The sequence below is a fragment of the Stylophora pistillata genome, chromosome 4 (genome assembly GCF_964205215.1).
Source record: "Stylophora pistillata chromosome 4, jaStyPist1.2, whole genome shotgun sequence".
Lineage (NCBI taxonomy): Eukaryota > Metazoa > Cnidaria > Anthozoa > Scleractinia > Pocilloporidae > Stylophora > Stylophora pistillata.
In genome coordinates, this window is record NC_142522.1 from 32883872 (window position 1) to 32911685 (window position 27814).

The following is a 27814-nucleotide window of genomic DNA, read 5'->3' on the forward strand; positions in this document are numbered from 1 at the left end:
AAATGAAACTGAATGGCAGACTTTTCTTCTCCCCTCTCCAATGAAATCAACACTATAAATAAGTATCATCATGTGAAGATTTGATTGATTGCAGTCTAAGTGCATTTTTCAATTTTTTTCTAAGGCAATCTCATTCAAAGGGAAGTAAAAACTTTCACTTTTGGAGGTAAATTCCTTGCAAAAACAGAGAGGAAATGCGAGTGTCTCCCCTAAAAACAAAACAAGGTGACAACAAAGACGTGATCTACAAATAGGCATTGTACCACTCTTTAGAAACCCACCAAACAAACACCACCTGATATAGGAAAAGACATAGGAATCATACTCAAAATAACATACTTTGCTGTCTTCACACCCTTTTCTCAAAACGACAGACCATGCTTAAGTGAACCTTTTATTGATTTGAGCTTTCATTGACCTCCACTGCATCATAATGATGCTATGCTCAATCCTCTCTACAACTACAATTGCCTGTAAAAGTTAAGGTGATCTTGACAATAGTTCCGAAGGAGTAGATGTGAACAAACAGTATCAACTATCCTTTTTTACATTACTTGGGGTAATAATGATAAAGAGTGCTCTGAGAGCATCTTTAAAGTTGCTGTCCCAAATCTCATGACCGGCACATCCTGTTCTATGCAAAAATAAAGAATGACTAAGAATGAAATAAGCTATTAATCAGTTTGAGCTTTGCTGCTCTGGGGGGGGATTTCAATATCTAACACTCTTATCAAGCCTTTGTTATTATTCAAGTGAAGAAAATGTTAGAAGTTAAGTGTTCAACAAACAATACAGTAAATGTAAGATTAAGGCTCTACATCTTAGGACTGGCCTGTTAAGTTGGTCAACATTGCAGTCGTACTTTATTGCTAATTATACCAAAGAATATAATGCAAGGAATATCAAATCACATAGTTATACAAGTTCCATGAATATGTTGAATGCATATGAAATACACTTATAAATCTACCATTATGGTAGTACAATCTACAGTCTAAAGCAAACTGTTGATAAAAATTGCTCAAAATAACACTCACCTGTCCCAATTTAAAGGTTGGACTGAAAAATCTAGATCTAAATTACTTTTTAAATATATAGGCACTTGCACTGGCTACAAATTAGTGTTTAGAAACCCAACACGAACTGTCTGATGATGTCAGGAGCTGCAGAATCAAACCCAGCCATGTCAAGCATTCCTTTGTCATTTGGATCAGCCAAAGTAAATCCATTGGATGTCATTGCACAGACAATGAGCTTAGCATCAATACCAGAATGAACCCTGTATTGCTTAAGGGCCTCACTGGGGTGCACTGGTCCTGCCCATGTTTCACAGTCAGTGTAAATAATAAAGACATCAACCTTAAGGTTCTTTTCTTTAGCATATAACATAGGCTGTGCACAGTCAGTACCTCCCATGGGAACCTGCAAGACAAATTAAATATTGGCACTAGGAAACTGGTGGACAAATACAGACTGAGTGGGTATATGACTCAAAAGTTTTACAGAATAACTTGTTGCTCTCTCTGACAGCTACCTCAAAGAATAGATAATTTCAAAATATCAAAATTATTATTAAAGGTGACTGAAGTGAATATTATGTCATCTTAAAACTAGGCAAGATTCGTTGTTTACAGTTAAACAGAAAGCATGATGGTCTTTCAAATTTGTGCATTTCACATGGTTGACAGTCAACTGTCGCACAAGCCAACTCGCATACGTACATGAAACAACTCACACATGTAATGAACCAACTCGCACACATCAATAAATTAAATTTGCAAATAATTTTTGGTCACAATGTAGAGAACCCTTTAATTTTCCCAACAAGGGCATAAACTCTCTAAAGACTGAAAATAGGTGACAGTTAATTAAAAAAAAAAACTTGAAAGGCCAAAGCAATCCAAAGATGCCCAAAAATGTTGATTTGGGACCCCAACTTAGCTGTCAAGTTTTACTTTATAAGAGAAACAACATTTGCAGGGCTTAAAGTAATTTCTCAACTTACCTGTTCAATGACTCTTAAAACTGTGTCAAGCCTCTGAGTGGAGTTAATATTCAGAGGCATCAATTGATGGGAAAAGCCCACAAAATGATACTGTGGCTCTGTCCGGGCTGTTAGCATTGCCATGGCAGCAGATGCAACCCTTGGGGTGATGGTTGTACCATTACAATTCCCCCAAGACATTGAGCCACTGACATCAATAGCCAGAAGATATCTCTTATTGGTGGGCTCGACAGTCTGCAAACAAACAAAAAAATTAAATTTTCATGTAGTTATTTCTGAAATAATTATGACTAGGGGTCCATTCTCTGAAAGTACTGGTAACTTAACAGGCCTGAAACCATATTTTAACAACAAAATTTAAAGAATAGAAAAGCAGGTTCTTGCACCTCAACCAGTCCACCTCGCTTCTTTAGCCGATAGTTCAATTTATAATTTTCAAAAATTTGAAATCCTCATCTTAAATGAAAACAGAAGAGCTTCCTGGCAAGCCAGGAACTTAAAGAAACAGGCCCCAGGTCATATAGTTTTTGGGTTCAAATCATAATTATTAATGATGTGGAATGAGTGGAAAGTGTAATTAAGATCTTTCAACTTTGTCAAGTAATACTTCTGTACTTTTTTTAATATTTCTCTAGGTCTGGAAAGACCTTCCAGATTAAAAATAGTCATAGTTAATCATCGTCTTGATATCACATCTGTAACATTTTTAAATTATTGAGTGGATTTCTATCACACTAAAAAAAAAATGACATTTATAATGCAACACTGAATGCTTTGACTTGAAGTATAAATTACAACATAAAACTGAGGTCTTACAAACTTAACCTACAAGCTTAAAGGGTTACATACACTGGACATAAACAGTACATCTCACACTTGTACACATACAAAACCAGGCAACTCTCCTTTCCACAAACCTTAAATGCAATGTAAAATGCCTCATCCAAAGCTGACACAATAGCTTGATTTGGTTGCCAAGTAAGCCTTCCTTTGTCTCCTTGACCTGCTTGATACTGCTTCAGAGCCAACAGAATGGAAAATGGGTGAACGCGAGCATCTTTGAGACTCATCTCATCCCTCAACCTATCACAGACTTTTGTCATTCCATCTGATAAGGGGCCTAACACACCAACACTTGTCATTTTCCCAAGATTTCTGATCATGGCTGTCATAGGCATTTTATCAAGGAGTGCTTCCCAAATCTGTTAATAGCAAAGAAGATTTGTTTTCATCACCAAGAGTACAATTCTAACGTCATGATGTGTGAATTGTTGAATTTAACAATAGGTAGAGTTAACCAAATGGTTTCAACAAAAAAGTAACAGAACATATGCAGTGTAATCGTTTAGGGCCAAGTTGTTGAAAGGGTTAAGATAAGCCAGGGTTAGTGTGAAATTTGATTTCAGGTCCGAAAGCTTTCAGAGAAAATTCAGTTTAATTCCACTTGTCTATAATTTGATGATTGAGTGAATTGGGAAAATTATCACAAAACGGCTTTTAAACTGAGAAATATAGAAACCTGGACTAAAATCTATCCTTGGGTTAGCACTAATTGGCCTTCGAACAACTGGGCTCAGGTGAGTAGTCTTGTTGAAGGCAACCATTATCAGTGATAATGACTGACATTTCCACAATCTAAATGAAAGTCTTGATCAATGCCTAGTCACTTGACTTCACTCGGAAAGATTTCCATATAACCCCAAACCAATCAAAAACAAAAGCCGTAGTCCCAAAGGAAATTTGTTGTCTTGCATCTGCTTTCCTTTATCCTAGAATTGAATGTCTAATGAAGTTTGGGGTTACATGGAAATCTTGCCCTTCACTCTGATGACCGTTTCTACCCAGCTTGTTTAAAACATCACTCTGTGTCGCTGACACCAGCCCCTTTCAAGACCACTCTCACTGTGACAATCAGACTACACATTCATAATGAAAAGTGTCAGAGTAATGTTGTAGCGTTGCCAGTAATGGTAGCTTGATGAGTTGAGGTCATAAACTTGACAAATCTACAAATGATTGGGTATTCCTTTCGTTTAAATATTTAAAGACAAACCGATTTAAAGCAGTACTGTTTACATAAGTTAACAAACCATTAGATTGGTATCATCAATTGTGAAACACCTTATCAATAAGAGCTCACAGAAATTTGCCATCACAAGAATTTTTGAAATTTAATAGGATTTAATAACCCTAAAATATTGTGTTAAAATTAAGTTAGTTACCTGGCTGGAGTTAAGATGGTTTGTGGGAATATGTTCCCTCACCAACCCATGCTTTCGAATGGCGCTGACCAATTCGTCTTCACCCAATGTCTTGGCTTTTTCTACCGCTTCTAAAAAGGTGTACACGGAGGTAATATCCTGGCTAACTCCAGCCTTCCCTGCATCTTCTTTCACCGCTTCAAATCCTTTAATCACGTACTTCACAACGAACTGAATAGCTGGATCTGTGGGTTTCACGTGGCAAAGTCTAAAAACGTCCCGATGTGACCAGCCATTACGCTGTTTATACTTGGTTACGGCCATTGCAAGGCCACGTGGCTTCTTTCCATTGTACCATTGTTGAATTGCTTTCCGATGTGCTCGGCCCCAGCCAGTCGATGGTTGGCTTAGGGTCTCGCAGATCTCGACGAAATTAAAGAGGTGAGTTGGAATTCGTAACACCTGGCCAAGGGCAGCATAAGCAGCCCTTTTGGTCTCCATGTGCTTCGATCGAGCACACAAAGCCAAAGACAGGATTATCGGGTCTTGCTTAGCTGTGCGACCCTCAGTACTGTATTTGACAATGATTTTAACGGCTTCGGGACCCCTTCCTTCGGCGATAAGTCGCATTAAAGCTTGAGCGTTCTGTTGCCCAAGTTGTTGCTGCGTCGCGTAGTACGTTCCGCCTTCGCTTCCAAGTACAAGGAAGCGTCGAAACCGCTCTAAGTCATCAACTTGCCATACAAATCCCCCAGCATCATTTCGTACCTGGTTTGCCGCTATCGGCTCCGATTGTGGCGTATTTGAGGGGTCATTCGCCATTTCCACATCTTGAGGAGCTCGTCCTTCAGCCATGAATGAACCTTATAGATACTTCCGCTTGTTCCTTTATTGGTCAAAAACTCGGTTTTACGAGCCTTTCAATTCACTTTCGTTTACACGATGCACTCGGACCGAGCTGAGGTATTTTTTATCACCTTGCTATCGGTCTAAAAGCGTCTAGAGGGGTAAATTTCGCTCTTTAAAACGTATGCTAGGCCTTTGGCTCAGCAAGACGCAATGGCTGACGCGGCAAGATCTCTGATTGACCCAGACTCCTCTCCTTTAGAAATAACGGTTTATTCTCTTCCGAGATAAACTATTTTCTACCTGATTTAGCTTGCCAATTTTCTCTTTCTCATATGTGAAGTTAGCAATCCTCAACACTTTGATCCACCATTTTTCAAAAAGTTTGTCTTTTTATTACAAAAATCTAAAAAAGGTAAAGGAAAAGATATGGAAGATTGGCCGTAATAAGTAACCTCATTAGAAGACTGGACCCAATAGATGTCACCATCACTTTGTCATTGCTGTTTTCTGCTTCGTTAAGCACTTTCGTTTTCATTTTCAGCAAATTTTTAATCAATGCATGGCAATCATTTCGATATTTAGGGCTTAAAACCGATTATGATGAAATTGTTGACTTCACAGAGGTAATGGGCTCCCCTTTTTCATCATGGAGAGCGAGGAGAGGGATTTTCAAACGGATGGTGGAGGTTTCGTTACCAGGCCTTTGCAGCAGAGTTCGTCTAAAAAGGAGGGGGCGGCTTATTGGAATTGAAGGAGGGCGCTTAATAAGAAGTTATTTACCTTAACTGGTTCCCTTGTGCGTGAAACTTAAAAGTTATAAATGAAGAGGCAATAGGAACAGGTTTTTCTTGTATCCCTTTTATTTAAGAAAGCGAGGAAGGAGGGAGGGGGGGCAAGAGGGGTGCTTGCTTGATATTATGATCTAGGGGGTGGGTGCTTATCGGGGGGAGGGCGCTTATAAGTCTTATTAGAACGTGGGCGCTAATTCGAAGAAATACGGTAATTCTATATTTTAATTTTTCTCGGCTCCCCATTTTGAATGTATATTCATAGTTAACATTCTTATTTTATTCAGGTGAAAAGTTTCATCGTCATATTGAGTCTCGATTTGGGCACAAAATGTCCAAGTAAGCCATAAAGCTCTTAGATACGAAAGCTTTCCGTAAGCCCAAAAGCACTTAACCATTTCACTCTCATGAGTGACCAAGACAGAATTTTTCCTTACAACTTCAATACAATATACAGAAGACAAGTGATGAGAATAAAGAAAAATATTAACCAATGGATTATTAATTGATCAGATATCAAGTTCTGTAAGGTAACATCATAAGAATCGTATCACAGACAGTAGGGAGAATCAGTAATGAGATCTCGAGAGTGAGAGGGTTAATACTTAATTGTTCAGACGGTTATTTTCGTCGGAGACCTTACTCCTCACAAAGTCAACAACGGTTTCAGTAGCTTTTCTTGTTGCTGTAATCACCCAGTAAATTTTAAGTGAAAATCGGAAGGGGAACAGCAGATGCACAGAAAATACTCCATTTTTACCTGCTTTTGATTTCTGAGTTTTCCTTCTCTGTGATTCTCTGTGATCCCCGATAGTAGACCGTTAGTTGGCCGACTGGTATTTTCTGGGGCTTGTTCTTCACAACTACCGAAAATTTTAGCTGATTTTCTATTGGAAGTCGACAAAGCAAAATCAGTTGTCCACCATGACCTTGTGTCGAGGTATCGGAGATATTTTCCGTTCTTATAACGAACAGATATTTTTCACTCCTCTTCAAATGTACACGTAAAGTGGTTTACTCTTCGAATGAATTCGCTTTTGATCGTCCAAGAAAACCGGATCGAAGGCGACTCTACTCACCGGGTGATTGTGGATTGTGGTTTGGCTCAGCACTAAAATTTGATTGAGATATTACAGTAAAGTAGCAAGGAATTTTCCTTTTCTCAATCACAGATCCAATTCAGAAAGTGGGGCTGCATCTGCAATCATTTTGCCAAGAAAGAGGTCAAGATAATTTTAAAAAAAGTTTTCTTAGACGTGCGACTCCATAGTGCTTATCAAGCGCTCGTTAATTTCTTTCTTTGTAGGGCTGTTTGTCAGTAAACTTTTGCTAATTTTGTTTGTTTTTACGAACAATCCTATTCAAATGTTGTATAGCCTCAGGAGCCCCTTGAACATGCCACCTGCTCTAAGTTTCCTTTCCACCTGTCATCTAAATCTTCACTCTAATTCGTCGGTTTGTTCTAAGCTTAATGTTTTTCTCAAAGTGCAGAATTGAGTGAACGAGGAAATTCTTGTTTTCCGCGATCATGCTCAAATCTGTCACAAAAAAGTTGAAACCGTTCATAGAAGCAAAACTTAACGAGGAGTACGTGTCTATAGCGAACGATGCGAATTTGTACTGTTTGGACTATATTGAAGAGCGATTGAAACGCTCCAATATCGATTCAGATCTTGAATTTATCCGACCTAAAGCTGTGTCTGAGAGTCTTCTTTCAATTTCTGCAAAAATAATCGAAGTCGGTGAGCTTTTGGAAACAACTTACCCTCATCTGTATAACAACGTTTCAAAACAGCTCAAGGTAAAATTACGGAGCGAGGTAATAGTCGGCGACATTTTCAGAAACTTCGGACGCGAGCTGTTTCGCGAAGGTATCACTTGGGGACGAATCGTAGCCCTGTTCGCGTTTGCGGCTGCTATCAGTGCTGACTGCATAACCCAGGGACGACCAGAGCTTGTGAAAAATGTGCTTAGCTGTGTCAGACTTTATGTTTTGGATCACTTGGCCGTTTGGATTAGGAGTCAAGGTGGATGGGTGAGAAATATACTGTTGATATTTTTGTATAATCAGTGTTCGTGAGGAAGATAACCAATTAACATAGGCGTTTTAATCTAACTTATATACTTGTCTCCTACACCAAAAAGGAAAGTTTTATTCCGAAGAAATTATTTTAGAAGTGCATTATGTACAGACATAAAAAGCGTTTCGAATTCTCGAAAACGAGAATGACTTAACGCGATTTTAAAGTTATTTTTTCCAAGTTTTTGGTTTAATAATTTCTGGGAAAGTTTGCAGATGTTTTCTAATCGAATTCAGTAATCGCGCCAGAGAAATAGAAAGTCCATAAATCAATTGCCCTCTTACTTATTTTGAAAATTCACCATTTATTTAGGTTACTTCATTTAATAAAAAAAGCTAAATATTCAAATTAAATTTAAATTTTCAAACCAATCCGGGAACTAATCACAAAGGTGGGAAAAATGAATGATTGTATTCTGAGAGACACCAAAATGACAGACGAGATCGTTGAAAACAATAGAGGCGATCGATATGGTGACCATAGTTGCCAGGCGGAGAGCACAGCTCTGATAAATTTGCATAAATCATCATATTTCGACTTGAATGATTTCTGTGAAGATCACTAGCGATGTTTCTTTGGTTCAACCCTGAAACTCCTTCATTTGTATGCATTTTCTCCATGCTGTTCTCTTTGCTCTTCTAAGGTTCTAACAAAGAGAATTTGATTAACAATCAAGAGCTTCGTTAGTTGGGGATCATTTCCTTTCCTTCTCGTGACCTTAATGTGTGATTTAGGGATGATATTGTGAGGAGAAATTAGATGCTAATCACTCTCAAGCGTCAAAGGCTTAAAGAAAAGGAAAGTGCCTGGATTGGGTCATAACCTCTTGAGTTTGCTCATATGCTTTACGTGAAAAAACGGAAAACGTTAGCTTGTCCTTTCACGTTTCATGTAAAATAGCGTGAACCTTGCTGCTTTAGTTGCGCGTGAGCTCACCCTTGTTTGACTTACAAGGAATAGTTTTGGTGCCCTTTTTCCAGCAATTCACTTCTACTCTATGAGAGAAAAGGTGAAGAAAATCTTACGTCACGGCAAACGCGTAACAGGTTACTTTAACGTAAAAACAGCAAAGCGCAACCAGCAAACATGAAAAAATGGCGGGGAAAACAAGGTCACGTGGTCACTCTAGCTGTTCACGTTTCACGAAGACGCTGTGCTAAATCTCTCTCTTATCAATTCACTTCTGGTCAAAGCCCAAACAAAAGAACTCCTCCGACGTGAATTAACTTTAATATCTATGAATAATTTCAGTCTTACACTAACATTTGTAATCCTCTCTCCTCTTTTGGACAGGCTGATATCAGTGAAAAATTTAAATGCATCGAAAAGAGATATTCGATGGCGTATTTCCTCCGATGGTTTGACTATAACAGATTGTGGCTGGTCAATACGACGAAGGAAAGACTTAACTTGCTACTGTGTGCAATAGTAGAGTGCATAGGTCTTATAGACGGAGGCTGACCAACCAGCTCGTATTATTATGACGTATATATATATATATATTCTTTCTTTTTTATGATGTTTCCTCAGATTTCCCTGAAATCCTGAGGTCAAGAAACCGTGATCTGAATACTACCCACAATGCCTTTCGGGGCCATTTCGTGCACTTCACTGCGTTTCCCGCAACCTTTCTGCAGACAGCTATATATATACTTGAGGAAAAATGAAAAAAAGAAAGAACTAACCCTACTGAACGACCAAAACGAGGTAAACTCGACAAGAGGGAATTCTAAGTGACCTGCAGAAATCAATGTTTACAATGTAACGAAATAATTTGGATATATCAACAAAGTTGAAATGGTAAATTGGCCACCGTAACGATTACAAAAGCTGACGTTTCGAGCGTTAGCCCTTCGTCGGAGCGAATAGAGGAATTGTGGGTTTTGTGTGCTTTTAAAGGCAGAAAATGGAGCTACGTTATTGGTGGGAGCATGGCAACGAGAAAAACACGAATAAATTCCATTCACTCTCACGTTTCACCCTCACAACCACTCAGTTAAATCCATCATTCTTAAAAACTTTAAATTACTTCAAAACGATCCAGAGACAAGCACTATCTTTTCGCAGCCTCCGCTCATTTCATTCAAACGCGACAAAAACATAGGCAATATTTTGGTCAGACGCTCTTTTCAGACTAATGACCAACCAGGCACTTTTAAATGCGCTCGTGCACGATGCAAAACGTGTCCTTTCATTCACAACACTGATAAAATATCGGGACCTAAACGATCCATTAAGATCACCGATCACTTCACGTGCACCTCCGCCAATGTAATCTATTGCATAACTTGCACTTATTGCAAAAAGATTTACATCGGCGAAACAGGCAGAAGACTAGGTGACCGATTCCGAGAACACCTTGGAGACGTGGAAAAGAATGACAAGGACACATCGAAACCAGTCGCTAGACATTTTAATTTACCTAATCATTCTAAGCAACATATGGCAATCTGCGGTCTTTCCTTACACTTAGGTAGCACGGAAAGCCGTAAAACTCTTGAACAAAAGCTCATCTTTCAAACCGGCAGTCTAAATCCCACAGGGATCAACGAACGCTTTTCATTCCACTAATTTGTTTTTCTCGTTGCCATGTTCCCACCAATAACGTAGCTCCATTTCCTGCCTTTAAAAGCACACAAAACCCACAATTCCTCTATTCGCTCCGACGAAGGGCTAACGCTCGAAACGTCAGCTTTTGTAATCGTTACGGTGGCCAATTTGCCATTTCAACTTTGTTGATATATCCAAATTATTTCGTTACTCCCACCGACGCAGCCCCAAACAGTTTCTTTCGAAACTATCAGCCTTTTTACAATGTACCGTTCCACTGTTTCGTCCCTCTCATATTCACTCGCACGTCGGTATTTATTCCCTGTTCATTAGTCCTTTTGTCCAAATTTATTTGTTTCACATGCACCTTTCTGCAAACGGCTGTATATATAGTTGGCAAAGATATGTGTATTATACAGCTCTCAAATTAAATTCAATTGAATTCCCAAACATCAAGTATTTGTTGATAATTAGAAATACTCTGGTTAGCTGACATACGCCTGACGCAGTTGATAAGGATCTGGAGCGATTCTTCACAATGTTCAGTGGTTGCCAGTTTCTGTTATAAACAAAGTCAGGAACTTCAAGTCAAAAATAGCTAGTTTATTTTCAATTGAGGCTCGTATAAAATATACTTTATCAAAAAATATTTATTCATACAAAAATAACAAAAAATATATCAATTTCATCATTTTTTGTTCTTTTTGCTTTAAATTTTTTTTTTTTTAACATAAACAGGCATTCATTATAGTTTTCACGGACATAATTTTGGTAATCATCTTTCTGTAATTCTATCTTTTAAATACTTCTAGCTGTTCATTTTTTCATCGATATATTGTATTGGTGTACCTTTCATGGTAAAACCTACCGTGGGCTGGCTGGAGTAAAAACTTCTTAGGCCCACCTACAAATCACGCGCGCGCCAATACACTAGTACTCAACCTCTCTCACGTTAATGTTCGCCCAATGGCAACATTGCGCTCCAGCGACCACTTAATAATATGCGCCCATCTGTGACACACACGAACGTGCGCGACGGGAAATGACTATTATAGTCTACCTTTTACCCACGTTCCTTGTTCTATTGTAAAAAAAATTTCAGCAGGCGTGAACGGCCGAGTTAGTGTCTAGGGATGATAGCGCACAGTTCTGTTCGGGAACGGAAACAGAGGGTCGTGTAAGCTCTGTATCACTGCTCGAAAATACGTGGAAATTGCTCAGTATCAACGAGTAGTCTCCGTTCTGGAGAATATACCAACAAAGCGTGCGATCGAGGAGCTGGGTTGTCAATCAGTCGGTGTATCTTCGCCCCTTAAAAATAGACCAGCAGTCTCGGTGAAGCGATGTTTTATTGAGAATGGGAGCCATTCATTCGTTTCCTGTCGAGCAATGAAAAGAAACAAAGTTTGCCATCTTATACAATTTCCAAAAGTGGAGAATTTCGCGCCGTTAACTGAGTAACGTGAAATGGTTTTACTGCGAATTCTGTCTAAGCAGAGGCCTAAGAGAGGCCCAAGAGAGGTCTTAGCTGCTACTTTAAATAGCACAAATGAACTACGATTCAGATTCTTATAAAGTCACCCACCTCCTCTCTTTGTCGTTGCCATAGTGACAAAGCTCCTTCTTCGTTGAAATTACACGTACAGCTGAGGACCAGTGGATCTTGCTCTCTGTGATAAACAAACAGGCCATTAAATGATTCAGAAAATTTTCCTTAATGGTTTTTTACGATCAGAAACCATACACGCCCTTTTACTCGATAGCGCACTTGGACTAACACCAGGCGTGGTTCTTTTCTTGGGACTTGAGGATGCCGGGGGAAAATCTAGCTTTAGTTTTCTGTGGTGCGGGGGAGCGGAGGATATCAAAACATTTCGTGAAAACCCACTACACCCTAACTTCAGTGTGCATATTCTCCATGCAGTTCTCTATACATTTCGTACAGTATTGGTAAGGAGAATTTGTTTAACAATCAAGGGCTGCGCCTTTTTAGTTGGTGATCATTTCCTCTATTCTCATGACCTTAATGTGTGGATTCAGGGGTGATATTGTAAGGAGAAATTAGGTGCTGGTTATTCTTAGAGGTTAAAGGGCTTGTGAGAGGTTACTCTTTACGCCCTAAGACCATTATGCATATTCTCCATACCGTTCTTTGTACATTTCCTAAGGTGTTGACAAGGAGAATTTGTTTAACAATCATGAGCCTTTTTAGTTGGTGATCATTTCCTGTATTCTCATGACCTTAATGTTTGATTCAGGGGGGGATATTGTAAGGAGAAATTAGATGCTGTAGACACTGTTTCAGTTTCTCTCATCCAAGTGGCAGTTGGTAGAACACCGAGTAAGAAAGACAATGCTACGGAAGTAAAAATGAGGTCGTACACAGAGCGATATTTTGGAAGCCAAAGCGAGGGCAAAGATGCCAAAGCAGACCAACCAAGAGCGACTTTGACACGATTAGTGCTAAGAGGGGCATTGGAAGTATCCTATGAAATTCCAGTGCAACATTGGAAATAACTGAATAACAGTGACCAAGGGCGCTTGACCGAGTGGCAGTCGTAAAGAGAAGGGTTAAAATGGATGAGTGAACGAAAAAAAATGGACGAGGGAATGAACGAAAACATGGATTAGGGAACACATGAAGAAAGACGCGGGGACGGACGGACTATCAAACGAACATACCAAGGAAAGAAAGGACGAACAAGCGAAAAAACGAGCTCACTAACAAACAAACAGTAAGAAAAACAGTCTGACGATGAAAGCCACTTTTCTAAAGCCACTTTTCTTACCTTACTAGTAGAAGACAACGAATAGCCTCTTCATTTATGCGAAAATGAACTCTTAGCCTCAGTCTGAATCTGTAATCACTGTAACACATGTCAGGGTCCTGTTTGATTTGTTTACCGGACGGCTTTTGTGCCTGACCTTCGTTCTCTTGCGCATTAACCACGTCCTGACGGTCTACGATGCTCGCAGCCATTTCAATAGACTCTCTCAATTCACTCTCAGTAAATTCGTCAATCGATGAAATTTCTTCGTCAGTACAAGTATTCTCTGTCTCATGAGAGGAATTTACTTCTGAATGCGCCTTGGAATCCTCGATGCTCGGTTTCAGTTTCGGCTCTTTTACTTTTTCCTCTGTTTCCGATATCGTTGGCAAATATTTGGTCGAACTTTCTTTGCGCTTTTCTTTGTCTTCTAAAATGGAACAGCGCAACTCGATTAACGCGTCATATAAGTATTTTGACAGGTACGAGTACACACACTGCATTGCGGTTCACTGCAACTGATGTGCAAAAGACCGTAAGATTGAATATCAAAGGCTAAGACAACAGTGTCACTGATAGCTTATCTGTCTGTGAGACTGACACGTATTGCCTATGTGGATTCCGTAGCATGAAGCAACAGGAAGAATTCCTACCCTTCTAGGATGAGATGCTGGTCCATTGCAGGCTTACTACCTTCCCTCCACCCCCTCCCCCTCTCCTCCCCCTCCCCCCCCATCATCTGTCGGTACCTCACGACGCTAGTACTCAAGAACACAACAAAATGACTGAAACACGGCTCGTACCCAAACCCCTCGTTGCGCATGTTCAGCTCCCTGACAAGTAACAAACAACATCTCCATAAAACGGCGCTTATTAGAGCTAGAGAAGGCCTGTTTTCTAAATTAAAAAAAAAAAAACAAACAAACCAAGCACCAACAACAACCAAACAAATAAAAACAAACAAAAACTGGTACTCGCCTTCATGTTCGTCCAACACCACAAAACCTTCGTCTTCGATTTCGTCATTTCTAGTGACGTCAAAGATCAAAACCTGTCCGTTACCAAGCCCTACCCACAATTCTTCACCGAGTGCCATCATTGTAGTGACACGTGATTCGCTAAATGCAATTACCTGGAAAGACAAGAGGACCGACATGAAGACAGATGTCTCGTTGAATAATTTTACCGGTGAATAGTTACAGGAAAGCTTTCCTACCCTTAAGTCAGGGCTGGTGTCGAGGCTTGTGACGTCATCGACCTTGAGAAGTATGTCAAAGGTGGCGTGATCCAACAACAGAATGCAAGAAGACCTGAAAACAAATGGTAAAAAAGACTTGTACAAAGTCAAAGAGAAAAAGTGTCTATTCTGCGCAGTTTGGGCGTGGTAGATGGAGTGAAAGTCAGATAAAAATGGTACTTTATATTCAATTTAAAAGACATTACGTCTTACCCTCTCACGCTGCACCAGACGCCATGTTTACCGTGAGTTAACTTGGAAACCTGGTGACGACGTGAGTTTGATACAATCAGTGAACCGAGCTCACCAAGAGAACTGATGAAGAGGAAAAAAAAAAACATGAATTACAAAAACATGTTATGCACAACGTTAAGCTGATAACTTGCACTCCCATGGGAAATAATTAATCACCATGAGCCCAATGACTCCTGACATCCGTGTGTTTAATTTGAGCCTCTGAAATTCAAAAGAAAATGAAAACTGCTCTTGGAACTATTTCTTGAACAACCAAGGAGTTAAACCATTAACTCCCACATAAAATGCAAATGCAACTTCCCTCGGCAGCTTCAAAACCATATCCAGCAAATAGGATAGGAGAAAAAGCGAACTTATCACTTGAGGGTGTTATCCTTATTTTAAAACGAATTGAAGGGAAACTGGAGGGAGAAAGGTGAATCAAATATCATTATTCTGAACCTTTTGAAAAAAGTTCTTTTCCTTAAGGTAAACGTCTCGCCGTCGCGTCAAGGGGAAACTTTAGACACGTTTACGAATGTGTTGCGTAAGTGTCTTGTAAGATGGTATATGTTGTCAAGAGATCGTTCGTGGTTTCGAACGGGGGGTCTGTTTATGTTCCGTGATCATTGATTCAGAACAAAAGTTGCCAAGGGAAATCAATTTAGCCCACGAATAACTGAACACCTGCTGATACAGTCCACGGATTTTCTTTCTACATACGCGTTAATTCGATTAGCCTCGCGTCAGTAGATGCGATTGATTTTCAAGAACTACCAAAACAATTGCAATATTTGTGACTTGATGACCCAGTAAATGTGCGTAAATACCAGAAAGAAATGTCCGGTGAAGGCCAAATAAAAACTTATTTTCATAATGAAAACATACTTTATGGTTTTTGGGGACAACACTTCGATCCATAGGTTTAATTAAATCAGATATACCACAATAAAAAAAAAACAAACAAACAAAACAAACAAGGTAAAGGACCACCAAACATTTAAAGATTTCGTTATAATACGCGTAAACGCTACACAAATCACTATGTTCTGTTTATCGACCAAAACAGAAGGTTTCCTAAGCGCATGTCTTGGTTAAGCAATGATATGGATACCAAAACAATGCAATCGATCAAAGTGGTTATCGATATTGCCAAACACTCGTTTTATAATTCATCTAGGCAGCGGGCATCACGATAAAAACACAAGCACCAACAAACAAACTACTGAGAAAGATCTCTGCATCATAGACGCTTATGCTCCATTGGAGGGGTGTTCACTGTAGTGGTTTTAAAACAGATAGCCTGACTGAAGTAGGTGTCCAAATTTAGTTAATGAGATAGGTTAACCCTAATGTAATGCGAGTTTTTTTGTGGAGACGGTTTATCACTAGTACGTTTTTATTCTGAATGTTTTTCAATGATTCACACTTTCACAATTAGTCCTGTTGTTGGTTTTACTTTTTTTTTATCAAACAAAAACGATATGTGCTTTTTTGGTACAACCTTAAGAATCTTTTTCTTGAAAGGGTACGGGAAAATGCATACATATAGTGGTGGCTTATCTTCTTTAACGATAAAGTGGATCCACTACAAACATACAGAAACACATATCATACCAAAAAGGACGTTATTTTTCCAATACGACGAAACCTATCTAACGCAGGAATGAGAGAAAGAATAAATGAACTTTATAGAAGCTACTGCTCTCAGAACCGCTGTAAAAGTAATAAGGGGCTTTCGAATGGCACAATTTTGCACTAAAATATGGCTACAATGATTGTTTACATCAGGTCAGTTTTTGTCGGTTCGTTTCCCAAAAGAAAAATGTTTAAATAAGGTTATGGGAATGATATCATTGAAACAAACAGTCACGGGAAAAGAAAAAAAAGGATACTATGTTGTTTACAGGCTGGGATCACGCGAGCAATTAACGTCGTAGATAATGGATTGTAATCTTCTTTGTTTTATTTTGTTGTTATGAAGTCACGAGACAGCATTCGGAAACTTGTGAGGCAAAAAAAAAAAAACAGAGCTTTTAAATGTTAATTAATTTACCTTCGTCTTATTCTCGATTTGTTGAAAAAGTAACGCGACGAATAAATAAGATAAGACCAGAAAGAGAAGGAAAAACAAACAACACCCATTGTTGCAAGTATGAGAACATCTGCTGAACAAACCTTCCATCGAGAATCACCACATTGTTTCCGCAGCCGCACCACACGTTTTCGTTCACGAGAGTAATGCACGTGACAGGTGATCCACCCACCCGAATATGGGAGCCTTCGGATGGAGCCTCATGCCCACTAGCATTCTGGGAAAAAATTTAACACAAGCAGTTAGAGTAGCTTCACTATCGATCAGAGCAACCTTGGTCAAATTAGGATAATTTTGCTTTTATCAACAACATTTCATCGCTCGAATCTTTCACTCTTACGAAAGGCAAACGCTCGAAAAGTCAGCTTTAGAAACTCATTTGATAAAACCATCTTATCTTGTAATATTCCCCACCAACGCCGCAACACAGTTTCTTTAGAATCTTACAACATTTATTTGTAAGTAAAAGTAATATCTCTTTTTACGCTGATTCGTTCGCTCACTCTGTAGATGATAGATTGGTTGGTCGTTGGCGGACCGATTGTCCATTCGTTCGCCCGTTCGTTTGCTTTGACGGAGTAAGAAGAGTAGGTCACTACACTGCTCGTCTTTTACCCGTCTGTTTGTTTGTTTGTTCGCTTGCTCGTTCGATCCTAGGTTACGTAGAGTTGGCCTCTGGTGGGTCGTTGCCCCGTTCGCTCAATCATTCACTTGTTCGTTTGATCGCCCGCCCGCTGATTCGCTGGGTCGGTCGTGCTTTTTTGTTCGTTTCTTCGCCTCTTCGTTTGCTCGATCCATTACACTCTTTGTAAGAGTTAAATTCCGGTAGGAAATGGGACCACCGGTTTGTACATTTGGCCGTAGTTGGTTTTACAATCGTGAGGCCGTTCGTTTATTTGTCTGTCTCTATTTAAAACATCTAGTTAAAAAAAGATATTTCATTTTCTTCGCACATGTAACACAGCAATCGATCCATCCGCCAAGGCAGCAAAAACTTTTCCCTCAGGTAAATGAGCGATGTCGATCACCGAGTCATTCAGCTGCACGCACCACGCTTCCGAACTAAAGGAAAGACAGAAGTACGTCACTTCACAGAGAGGAAAAGACAACAACTACCTATAGCCAGATTATTAATCTAACAACGAAATATGAAACAAAGATTTTTGAAGGTTCTGTTGTATATATTTTCACCTGTAACGGACGGAAAAGGCACGCACAGTTGGGAGATATGTCTACAGATTGCCGTGGATTATTAATCTATCAGATTGTGTGTTAACTTCATGAAGCAAAAGTGAAATGAAAGCAATAGTTTCTCCACCTGTAAAGGTCTCTCTACTCGTATCTCGTGTTGCTACCCCGAGGTAACAAAATTTATCAAATATATTCACACCTGAGCTCCAAAACGAACGCATGTATGTACCATGACACGGTCCCCACTAAAATGGTGCCATCGTCCAACATATCGCAACATAGAACACGTGATTTCGTCTATCAATGGAAATGAGACAGTTCCAATGGTTAGGACACCTAGCAGTTGTTGTATTGGTGTACGGGGAGCCCTGGGAGTGAAACACCGTCCAAGCAAAAACGAGAACCACTATAAGTTACAGAAGTGCCTACGTACCAATACCAAGTTCGGAATATTGGTAAAAATTTCAAACCATTCTGAAGATCAGTTAAATTTCCACATTTTGTCGTTAATTTATGAATAAGTGATAAGAATGAACGGCAGCATTTGCATGCACTCGCCAGTGATCACCGTAGCCGCAACATATCATAAATGGACTTACGTCTACGTCAAGTGCCTTCATTTCCTTCTTAGTGATGTCCAGAAGATAGACTTTCGCTTTAAGCCTACTGCTACAGAATAGACACACTGGGCTGGACAAATCTGCCGTTGAAATGCATAGAACAGAAGTTAAGACAGCTTATCTGTTCTGTTTTAATTTAGAGCAGATCTTCCAAATCAAATGTCGAAAATGGAGCAGAATCGTTTAATTTAAAGATATATAAATTCATTTACGGCTTAGTGTGGTAAAACTAAAACTGACGGCAGACTGATGGCAGCACCAGAAAACCTCAACAAAATGAAAATACCAAAATGAGCCACTCAGAATACAAAGAAGCTATTGACGTCATTGATGCTGAGCGCAGACAAACATCAACGGCTGCAGTTGCGTTTGGTTCACGGGGTGGTTGTTTCATCAGCTGCGATGTAAATTCGGTTATGTCAGCGGTACTGCTGGCCCGCTAAATGTATTGAGATGGAAAGACTTCAGCCCCGCACTTATCCCCAACCTGGTTGGTGAGGTGATACACAGGTATCAAGATCGCGGCAAACAGTGATATGAAACGTGCAAATCTTGCTTGGTTGAAAAAAAAAAAATACCGTAATAGAATTCAATTCCACAAACAAAACCAGGAGGTATCAAAGGGCCAGCACGGTTCATCAGGGAATAACACCCCTTAATGTTCAGTGTATATCTAAATGATTAGCAGTCACTAGTGCAAGTTATTGAGCCAATCTTAGACTGCAGGGGACGCTGTAAGCCATCATACGTTATCATCACTCTGCTACGCTTTATAACATTAAAAACTCGCTCAAATCGTAACAGCCATGTCCGAGGACTTTTTGAAGTGCATTTCAAAGTAGTAGGTCGCCTACCATTCTAGGTCTGCTTTTCCTGGGTTAAAAAAGAGTAATTTCTAATGACTATTTAACCTATAAACACGGAAAAGTTGAGACGGTTTAAACGTTCAGAAGAGAACTATCGGGATATAAAATATATAATTAGGCAAAACTAAATGAGTTAAAAAAAATGAAACCAAAAAAAACTCGGCTTCTCTTTTCCCTTTTCCCTTTAACTGGAATATGGAAAGAAACAGCATAAAACCCTTGTAGACCATGGCCACAAACTAATCATCAAGTTTTTGAAGCAAATATAATAATTTGTTCTAAATAAGGAAGGCAAATTTTAACAGATACCTCCGGTTTTATTTGTGTTGTCATTATCTTGGTCTTCGATTAGCGCTTGTTTGCTCGTTGCTGTCCGAAATGAAGAGTAAATTGACAAGGTTATCTCGAAACGTGTCTTTTGCATTGTGGTTTGAATAGTTTCATCACGACACCAGTCAGCCAAATATTGAAAAGAAAAAATTCCAAGTCTTACAGAGTGAATTGTGAAGTAAGCTTAACTATGGCTACTTGTAGCAATAACATAAAGTAGAGATTCAAAGTTTCAATATAAATATTTTTAATTTAAAATTATCTGCAGATGCTTCGATACTTAACATGTAAATTACGGTTCTTTTGAAGGACACTCAATACCTTCTCATAAATCACATACCACTGGGCGACACCAAACCCCCTGGTTACATAAACAGGCGACTGAAAACAACCATTCAAACCCCGGCTGACACAGCAGTCACTTGGAAGAAGAGCAACCCTAGAAGCCCCCGCGAAGCTGGTTTAACTAATAAGGTAGGTCATGTATGTTTCCTTAAAAAAATACAGTAAATGCATGCTGGAACATTTGCTTTCTCTATTAAATAAGGACTTTATGTAGTCAGAACAGCAACGCCCAGGAAAACGTAAATTAAAAAACTAATTTATATTTTCAGTTGAAATTTCTCGAACGGCCGGATCTGTTTACTGTTGCTTACGGCGCCACACCTCAACTTCAGCATAACGTATTTGTGCAGCGTTAACTTTGAAATGGAAACTAAAATAATTTTACGGCGGGGTTTCCATTCTCAGACCAAGCACAGCTTAGTAACGTTGTAGTTTTTCAGACGACGGCTAAGAAATGCGCAAAGTTTAAAACGCACGTGCTGAGCCATTGCTCTGCTCACTAGATCTTTTGTCTCGCCACCTCCTCGATGCCGTCGTGGTTTGCTTAGGGCCCTCATCTCGCAATCGAGTGGGCATGTTCTTAAATGACTATTTCATCGAACAGTGTAACAAGTTCACCGTTATCGATAGCCTGTCAACTTAACTAGGCGATATGTCTTTCATGCTGAGGCTGCTGTAGCGCTAGGAGAATGTAAGTTTTCTTTCCGATCTGGGGTAAGTTTTGGCGATTGTGTGTATTTCCAGCTTTCATCAATGATTCAGCGCACATGTTCACCACGAAACTAACTTTTCATCCATGCATATGTATTCACACCTGCGCGCTAAAATGTTTTAGGCCTTTGCGCTTGTTCTGAAGAATCCCAGATGATAAGTTTGAAATCATGGTTATGAAATAGGTTGTTGTTCCAATTGGACCTCGTTTGAATCTACAGTTGGGAGGTAGAAGTATTCCTAAGATTTAAGATTTTTTTTTCAGGAGTAAGTTTACTATAAAAGATTCTATATATGTTATGAACAGTGCTGCCGGAATACAAACGAGAAACGTCTGACACCACGCCAACAACCATACCACTACTACCACTTTTCAGCGCTCTGTATTATAACCAGTGCCTAACGACTATGAAAGTGACTGAAAAATCGTTAGCTAATCACACTTTTAGCATTAGGAGATTGAAAAACTGAAAACTAAAATGCAGGGATCAATCAGTACATAAGAGGGAAGCACGGTTGAATTTGTTGAAATGTCGCAGTGATTTTTTGTCACCGGCTAGCTTAGAAACACATTTATTTACATCACACTAGACAAGTACGTTCGCCATCTTCTTCTCTCCCTACAACGCTCCCTCGTGCTCCCTTAACTGGTCTAAACTGGTTTCTATGACGTCACGTTTCGCGTCACGCAATTGCCACGTCTTTCGTTCCGACAGAAACGAAGGTGAAAGAATACAGATAGAAGAAGGCCAGAAAGCGTGAACACACACCTTCCAATATCAGTCTAGTGATTCTCCTTTCTAGCCAACATACATTATCTAATGAATGAGTAAGGAGAATTGCTATGTTATCAAGATCATATCCTTCACATGAATATTCTCACAACCTGTTTGCTGGGTTATGTACAGACGTACTTCGGAGAACTTACACATTAATGCAATACATATGATGTCGAGCCGGTGTATCTGGTATTTGATGACTCTCTCAATATTAATGAAATCATTTCAAACAATTTATTAATTGTAAAAAAAGGCCAAGGCCATTTATGGCGGTAATTACACCAGTAATGAAGTATTATCATTTCCCTGACAATGTCACCAGGTTCGATGACTTCTAAATTGCATCCTGTCCAACAATTTCAACAGTTTTCCCCTTCCACAATTTTCCTATTTAATAAAATATCTTACACTTAGCAAAAAAAAAGGTAGAGGGCTACAAACCAATTGAACCATGCTTAGTTCAGATGAAACTTACGAGATAAAATCTGAATCAAAGGGTATTTGCTCTAAAACTCTTCCTACAGAGAATCTAAAAGAAGCCTCAGTCTTGCTCGCAGTTGACGTGTGCGATTTATACTACGCCCATAGTCCTGAAAGGTTATCCTCGAGTGCTGAAAACCCTTATCCAGACGATCACAGTAGCCAATCGTTTAAGCTATTACGCTTAAAAAATGGCGCATGATTTGATCCATTCATATTTGGTGATTATGAAACAAGTGTGAATGTTAATCACGCTACCCTGATGTAAAGGTATTAGGTAAAGTGACGAAGTCTGTCTTTGTTCCGCTATGGGCCACATAAATTAACAACTTTTGGAGGCGGCCGCACATCTCAAAGCAAAGGGGCCGACTTCAAGCACCTGAACGAGCACAGCTTACAGAGTTAATCACTTAAATTATAAAAACCACTAATTCCATGCCAACCACCCTCGCTGATTGTCATTCGCCGCTACGAGACCGAAGCAGTCGCAGGCTAAAATTCCACAGAGTAAGGGTAAATAAGCTAAAGGTTGGTGAGATAACTGGACGCATTTCCACATTCAATTTGTACCTTGAAAAGCTTTTTTTTCGTTTTTGTTGTTGTCTTTTAAACTTAATCAAGCATTCTATGGTGGTGTGTGTGGTAAACTATGACAATCTTTTCTGTGACAAATTTTCGGTGAAGAAAATGACATGCTAATCTATCAAGAACGAAATTTGCCATTGACCAAAGATAGGGGGCTACTTTAAGGGGAACTACACTTCCGTTAGTTTTCCTTGACGAAAAGTATTGACGAAAGTATGTTTTCTTTAATTTTCTATTGTATAGCGAAAAAAAAAAAAACGTTTACAGGTGCCCTTCACAAGGAAACCTAGTTGGTGGAAATGTCATGGATCAACGTACACTCCGGCTGTAGCTATGACAGTTATGCGAAAACTGAAACACGATCTTCTCTATGGTAGAAGAACGTTGGCTTGCTAACAAGGGACAAGCGTATAGAGATTAGTTGATACGTATACAGATTTGAAATATTTACCGACACATGCACGCATTATACAAAGGATGTCGACTGACAGAAGAGAAAAGAACCAAACGTTTTGTCATTCAATCCCACCATGAAAATATCAACAACAAATTAATTACTCACGCTAAAACTAAAAAAAAAATTCATAAATAAAACTTAAAACGGAAAGTTGAAAAATGCAGAGTTAATTATCACTTTAAAAAAGCATGTGGAATTTCCATTTTTTAATTGAAATAACAAGGTATAGTTGTTTTGGTTTGCAATTAGAACTTTTTTGCGTTTCATTTCACTGAAATTAAGTTTCAAAATCATAAATAAATAACAACTTCGGCGTGATCAGTCTTAAGCTTAGGATTCTCTACTACCTCTATTTATTGACTTTAGAAAGTAAACTCGACTAAAAACGTCTTTTATCCAATCATTATTCGCAAAATATGCCAAATTCGAACAAAAAAGGAAAGCATGCAGAGACGATTACATTTCGTGAAAGAAAATTTAAGTTCGCCGAATCCCTCACCGTAGGAGAGTAACCAACATCTGGTAAAATGAATGTTCAGTCTCACGAGTAAATACGGAAAATAATCCCCAGTCGCATGAGTAGATACGGAAAATGTTACCCACATCAAAATCACACGAGGCTCCATTCTAATCTGAACTGACATGGTGTTCTACTCGAAGTATTATTATTAATAGTTGCTACTGAACGTGATCAGTTTTCAACATATCCTAACTTTTCGCCAGCAAAGATAAAATTAAACAACCGTCGTTTTACGAATTACACCGACACATTTGCATAATGCTAACGAAATGACAGATAGGGCAAAAAGATTAGCTATGACGTAATAAATTAAGATGGAATTTCAATTTTTGCGGACTTTTCCTCAAAACATCTTTTTCCCCGACTCCAATTCAGACTGATTATTTTCCCCTGACCCTAACGGAATTTCAACTTCAATAATTTCATGACTTTTGGTAACCGAGGTGTTATGGTCGAATATGAAGTTCGTGCAAACCAGATCACGTCTTCAAGGTGGAGCCAAGATAAAATCAACCTGAACATGGAATATTTAGTGCTGGTCGCGCTGTGTACTCTGCGTGCCACTTGCTTAACCAACAGCGCAACGCAATAACTCTATTGTTGCAAATGTTTATGGTAAACTTTTTGATTTACAAGAGTCGTATCACTGCAGGGAAGCAAATCATTACAAGTGAAGAGAAGGAGGGATTCACGGGAATCAGTGAGTCACAAAAAGAAAAGAAAAACCTTAAATTGTCCGGGGCAATTTGAGTTATTTAGCGAGCTAAGGGTGGAGATCGCACAAGACAACGTCTCAGTGAGTTGAGAAACAATCTTTTATAATTATTCTTAATTTCTATAGACACTGCCGACAACCAATGATTAAAAAAATTAAGGCTTTGTGTTCATTACACAACAAGTTATACCACACTGAGCTGTCCATAAACACCAAAAGAAGAATCTTACAAAAATATAACGGAAATCACACGAAAAATAATATCGAAGATAACATGATTTCATATCTTACAAAGATTGTTACACCGAATCTAATGAAATGGTTTCGGTACTTTATCCTCTGAGGAAGGGATTAGCCTTAGGCGTTTGGCTTTGGACGTTTTTGTTTTGACTTTTGTGTATTACATTTTTTTTTAACATGATGTGTTAAAAATTGCTTTATGTTTCTGCTCACATTCTAGCTTTATGCAAAACCGCAACCAGCTTCGAAACTTTTCATTATCTTCTGACTCGCCGCGATACCGTAACTCAAGTCTTTGCTGACTGACATTTCGCACAAGTTATGTACCTACTCTAGATTTCAATTACTTTTCTTCTAGAGAATTCCTAAGATAACAAGTACTTTACATGAGAAACACGCTGAGACAGGAAAGAAGAGGTACTCGTTTCTTTGACAGAAATATATTGCAGCGAAATAAATAACTGTAGATGATCACGAAAGATATTAGCAATTTCATATTCCACTTTGTAGAAATGACAATCAATTTTCAATTGTCAAGTTCAGTTTAAGAGAAAAGCAGAAAAGTAAATACAACATACATCTGTTGACTTGACGCTGTGAGAGCTGATTGAGATTGTGGCTGGAAATTTCAATATATTGGATAGTTTGAAGTTCATGTAAAAGGTATATATTTTATGGAATATGAACCACCGTTAACTAGGTGTCGCAAAAGAAATCTAAAACTTAGGAACAACAATTGTATCAATGAACCACTTTCAATTTAATCGTATAAGACTCTGATATAAAGAGGTAAGACTCAGATATTCGAAAGTAAGATTGCTCACGCTAAGACGAAGTCAACCTCCAAGGTTCTTTAGAAGTTCTCATAGACTGTTTTGAAAAAAGCTAGAAATAGAAATATTGTTTCAGTCGTTAAAGCAAAAATATTTTACCCTCTTCATATAAGCTAATATTTCAAGGGACTAAGAGACTTAAGGTCGTCGGAGCTCAGCAACAAGGGTTGCAAACCACAGTATTTCGAGGGGAATTTTTCATTAACGACGGTCGACTTTTGGATTCATTACAATCGGTGAATAATCAGTTTAAGGGAGAAATCTGTATTGGATCTTTGTGGCCATTTAAGCGTAAAAAAGTACGAATAGAGGTCGATCCTCAGTTCATGTCCAGCGCTCTTCTATTTATGAAACAATTCAACTGTTACAGAGTAGTAACAATTCCCACGTACAGAGTCTTTCATGTGTTCTCTGTTTTGCTTGCCTGTTTCATTGGTTGCTCACTTTTTCTCTTTCATCGAAAAAGCACCAGAGAAGGGATTGACCAACTGGAAAAAGGAGGCGGTTATCATAAACCAACTAAAAGATTCTCTCACCAGCCACCAGTACATTTGGTGAGCATCTTGCTCAGTGCGCGACTTTGATGCATAACTTAGTATGCGTAGTGCGGGTGCACAATAGCAACAAGGGGCAGGAATCAACTAGGGGATATTGTTTGGGTCAAACTCCAAATTCTCCGGACTAGCCGACGAAGAAATGTGAAATCATCAGATAAGAGAGCAAGCTTTTACATCTTGGTAGTGAAAGAATTACATTTTCCCTCCTACATGACTGTTTCATATATATATTAACTCGATTTTTTAATTCATAAACGTATCACAGGCGTTAAGCAAGGTTTTGTTGCAGAATAATAGCCGCAATTGATGCGTCTTGGAAAGTTAGATCAAATGGTCAAGATTCATGACAAAATTCCTACGATATTTTTTCCCGCAATTATGCATATCAATACTTATCCAACGCCGGGAAAAAAAAAGACAGCCAATTATGGAGTAATATAACCAGTATATACTGACGCACATGATTGTTTGATACTTTTTAAATCGTGTAGTTGAACGGAGACGATTCTAAGATAGAAAAATAATACTTTATGTCATATCCTGAGGACAACACAGATATTTACCTATAGAGGAACCAATGCAAACCCGCTGCACATGAAAATACTACGAACAATTTCCTCTTTCAAACACCAGAAAACCTCTTGCGACAAAATTAAAATGCTGCTGTACTATAGTTAGTGACACAACAACTTGATGATTGATTTCGTATAGAAGCTCGGACAGAAATTACATCTATAGGAAAATCAAGAATTTGAAAAAACTTCCTCTTCGAGTGACGTCATTCGTAAAGTTACCCTGAATTTTCATAACATTGGAAACGATGTCACGATATCTTCAGTCGTTTTTGAGATAACATAGAAAGAAACCTCCTAAAGAAGAGAAGCGCCAAAGAGGCAAAAAAGCCAAAGGGGTACTGGGGCCAAGAGACGCCAAAGGACAGCCTTAAAAAATGAATGCCAAATTTTTCACGACAGACAAACCGTGAGGAAGACCCTTCAAAATACAATAGAAAACCTCACACCATGAAAAAAAGTGCTTGGCTAAAGTGTACAATAACAAATATTGTAAAAGATTTCCTTACGGAACACGTTTCAGACATCCACTTTATTTGTTGCTAAAGTTCACATTCAAAAACTTGTGCTGGATTTCCTGATTTGGACTAAAGCAACATAATTCCGAAAGTCAAAATAACCCACCGTAATGTATTACTTTTAAAATGATCCTCAAATTTAGAAACCCGTTTTCCTTTCACATGCAGAGATCAAAACTAAAACAGGAACGCTACTCGGCGACTCAACCTGCCCTAAGCCTTTTAAATTAAAATGAAAACATAAGTCTACCCTAATGTAATTCGTTCACGCCACATCTTAGATAATATTGCCACATTCCTTATAAGTACTCGTTCATAAAATTGAACTATCATCTGATACAAATACATTTTTTCGTAGAATAGTGCACTCAAGAACTAACTCACAGCGCTCTTACGCGTACAAGAATAATCGATCTCTACATGTTGGTAAGTGACCAATTATTTTATCTCGTCTGTTAAAAATCTTTGAAGTAAAGTAATGGCTAAAGAAACAGAGGGCCCGTTTTGAAAAATTGTTGTCTTTAAACATGTTTTGAAGTTAATTTTACTTCACACCGATTTGCGATCAGATCCATATTTTATAGAGCTTAAGTTGGCTGTGACTATTGAAATTTCGTTTTAATCTTCTTTTATTAATATCGTAAGGCTTCCCCTTCGTGGTTCCAATCACAAAGTAAACAAAATATG

At 38.8% G+C, this 27814-nt stretch overlaps 3 protein-coding genes across 6 annotated transcripts in view; 1 reads left to right on the forward strand and 2 right to left on the reverse strand.

Moving 5' to 3' along the window:
- Positions 1-380: 380 nt before the first annotated feature.
- Positions 381-5298, reverse strand: LOC111324493 (RNA-binding protein RO60). The gene is made up of 4 exons (XM_022928059.2): positions 4228-5298; positions 2923-3207; positions 2006-2239; positions 381-1422 (listed from the first exon to the last, which is right to left on the reverse strand). The coding sequence occupies exons 1-4, from the start codon at positions 5059-5061 to the stop codon at positions 1126-1128; spliced, it is 1650 nt and encodes a 549-aa protein (XP_022783794.2). The 5' UTR covers positions 5062-5298; the 3' UTR covers positions 381-1125.
- A 1586-nt stretch (positions 5299-6884) lies between these two features.
- Positions 6885-27505, forward strand: LOC111324520 (bcl-2-related ovarian killer protein). 3 transcript variants are annotated; one of them, XR_015999624.1, is made up of 5 exons: positions 6885-7878; positions 20125-20289; positions 24345-24488; positions 24868-25024; positions 25947-27160. XR_015999624.1 is itself a non-coding variant. In XM_088755882.1 (5 exons), exons 1-5 carry the CDS (start codon positions 7372-7374, stop codon positions 27488-27490), a joined length of 840 nt encoding a protein of 279 aa, XP_088612008.1. In that variant the 5' UTR covers positions 6887-7371; the 3' UTR covers positions 27491-27505. The 3 variants fall into 3 exon arrangements, 2 of the variants coding, with proteins under 2 accessions (XP_088612008.1, XP_022783841.1); XM_088755882.1 differs by lacking the exon at positions 25947-27160 and adding an exon at positions 27486-27505 and having other exon boundaries at positions 6887-7878; positions 25006-25024; XM_022928106.2 differs by lacking the exons at positions 20125-20289; positions 24345-24488; positions 24868-25024; positions 25947-27160 and adding an exon at positions 9218-10924 and having other exon boundaries at positions 6923-7878.
- LOC111324518 (uncharacterized) overlaps positions 11057-27814 on the reverse strand; it is a 50677-nt gene continuing 33919 nt past the window's right edge. The window contains exons 28-38 of one of the 2 annotated variants that reach the window (XM_088755879.1): positions 19795-19854; positions 18599-18699; positions 18199-18296; positions 17762-17870; positions 16892-17025; positions 14693-14794; positions 14459-14552; positions 14221-14374; positions 13264-13672; positions 12060-12144; positions 11057-11853 (exon numbers count right to left, since the gene is read on the reverse strand). In XM_088755879.1, coding sequence (XP_088612005.1) covers positions 11761-11853; positions 12060-12144; positions 13264-13672; positions 14221-14374; positions 14459-14552; positions 14693-14794; positions 16892-17025; positions 17762-17870; positions 18199-18296; positions 18599-18699; positions 19795-19854 — 1439 coding nt within the window. In that variant the 3' untranslated portion in view covers positions 11057-11760. The remainder of the gene's footprint in view (positions 11854-12059; positions 12145-13263; positions 13673-14220; positions 14375-14458; positions 14553-14692; positions 14795-16891; positions 17026-17761; positions 17871-18198; positions 18297-18598; positions 18700-19794; positions 19855-27814) is intronic. The other variant, XM_022928096.2, reaches the window with a different exon arrangement.

Excerpts from the sequence above, each read along its gene's own strand:
- LOC111324493 (XM_022928059.2), bottom strand. The coding sequence starts at position 5,061 with ATGGCTGAAGGACGAGCTCCTCAAGATGTGGAAATGGCGAATGACCCC. Across the intron at positions 3,208-4,227 it reads ACCATCTTAACTCCAGCCAG|ATTTGGGAAGCACTCCTTGA; the intron begins GTAACTAACTTA and ends TGCTATTAACAG. Across the intron at positions 2,240-2,922 it reads CATTTTACATTGCATTTAAG|ACTGTCGAGCCCACCAATAA; the intron begins GTTTGTGGAAAG and ends GTTTGTTTGCAG.
- LOC111324520 (XM_088755882.1), top strand. The coding sequence starts at position 7,372 with ATGCTCAAATCTGTCACAAAAAAGTTGAAACCGTTCATAGAAGCAAAA. Across the intron at positions 7,879-20,124 it reads TTAGGAGTCAAGGTGGATGG|GACACTCAATACCTTCTCAT; the intron begins GTGAGAAATATA and ends GTTCTTTTGAAG. Across the intron at positions 20,290-24,344 it reads AAGCTGGTTTAACTAATAAG|GGAAGCAAATCATTACAAGT; the intron begins GTAGGTCATGTA and ends GTATCACTGCAG.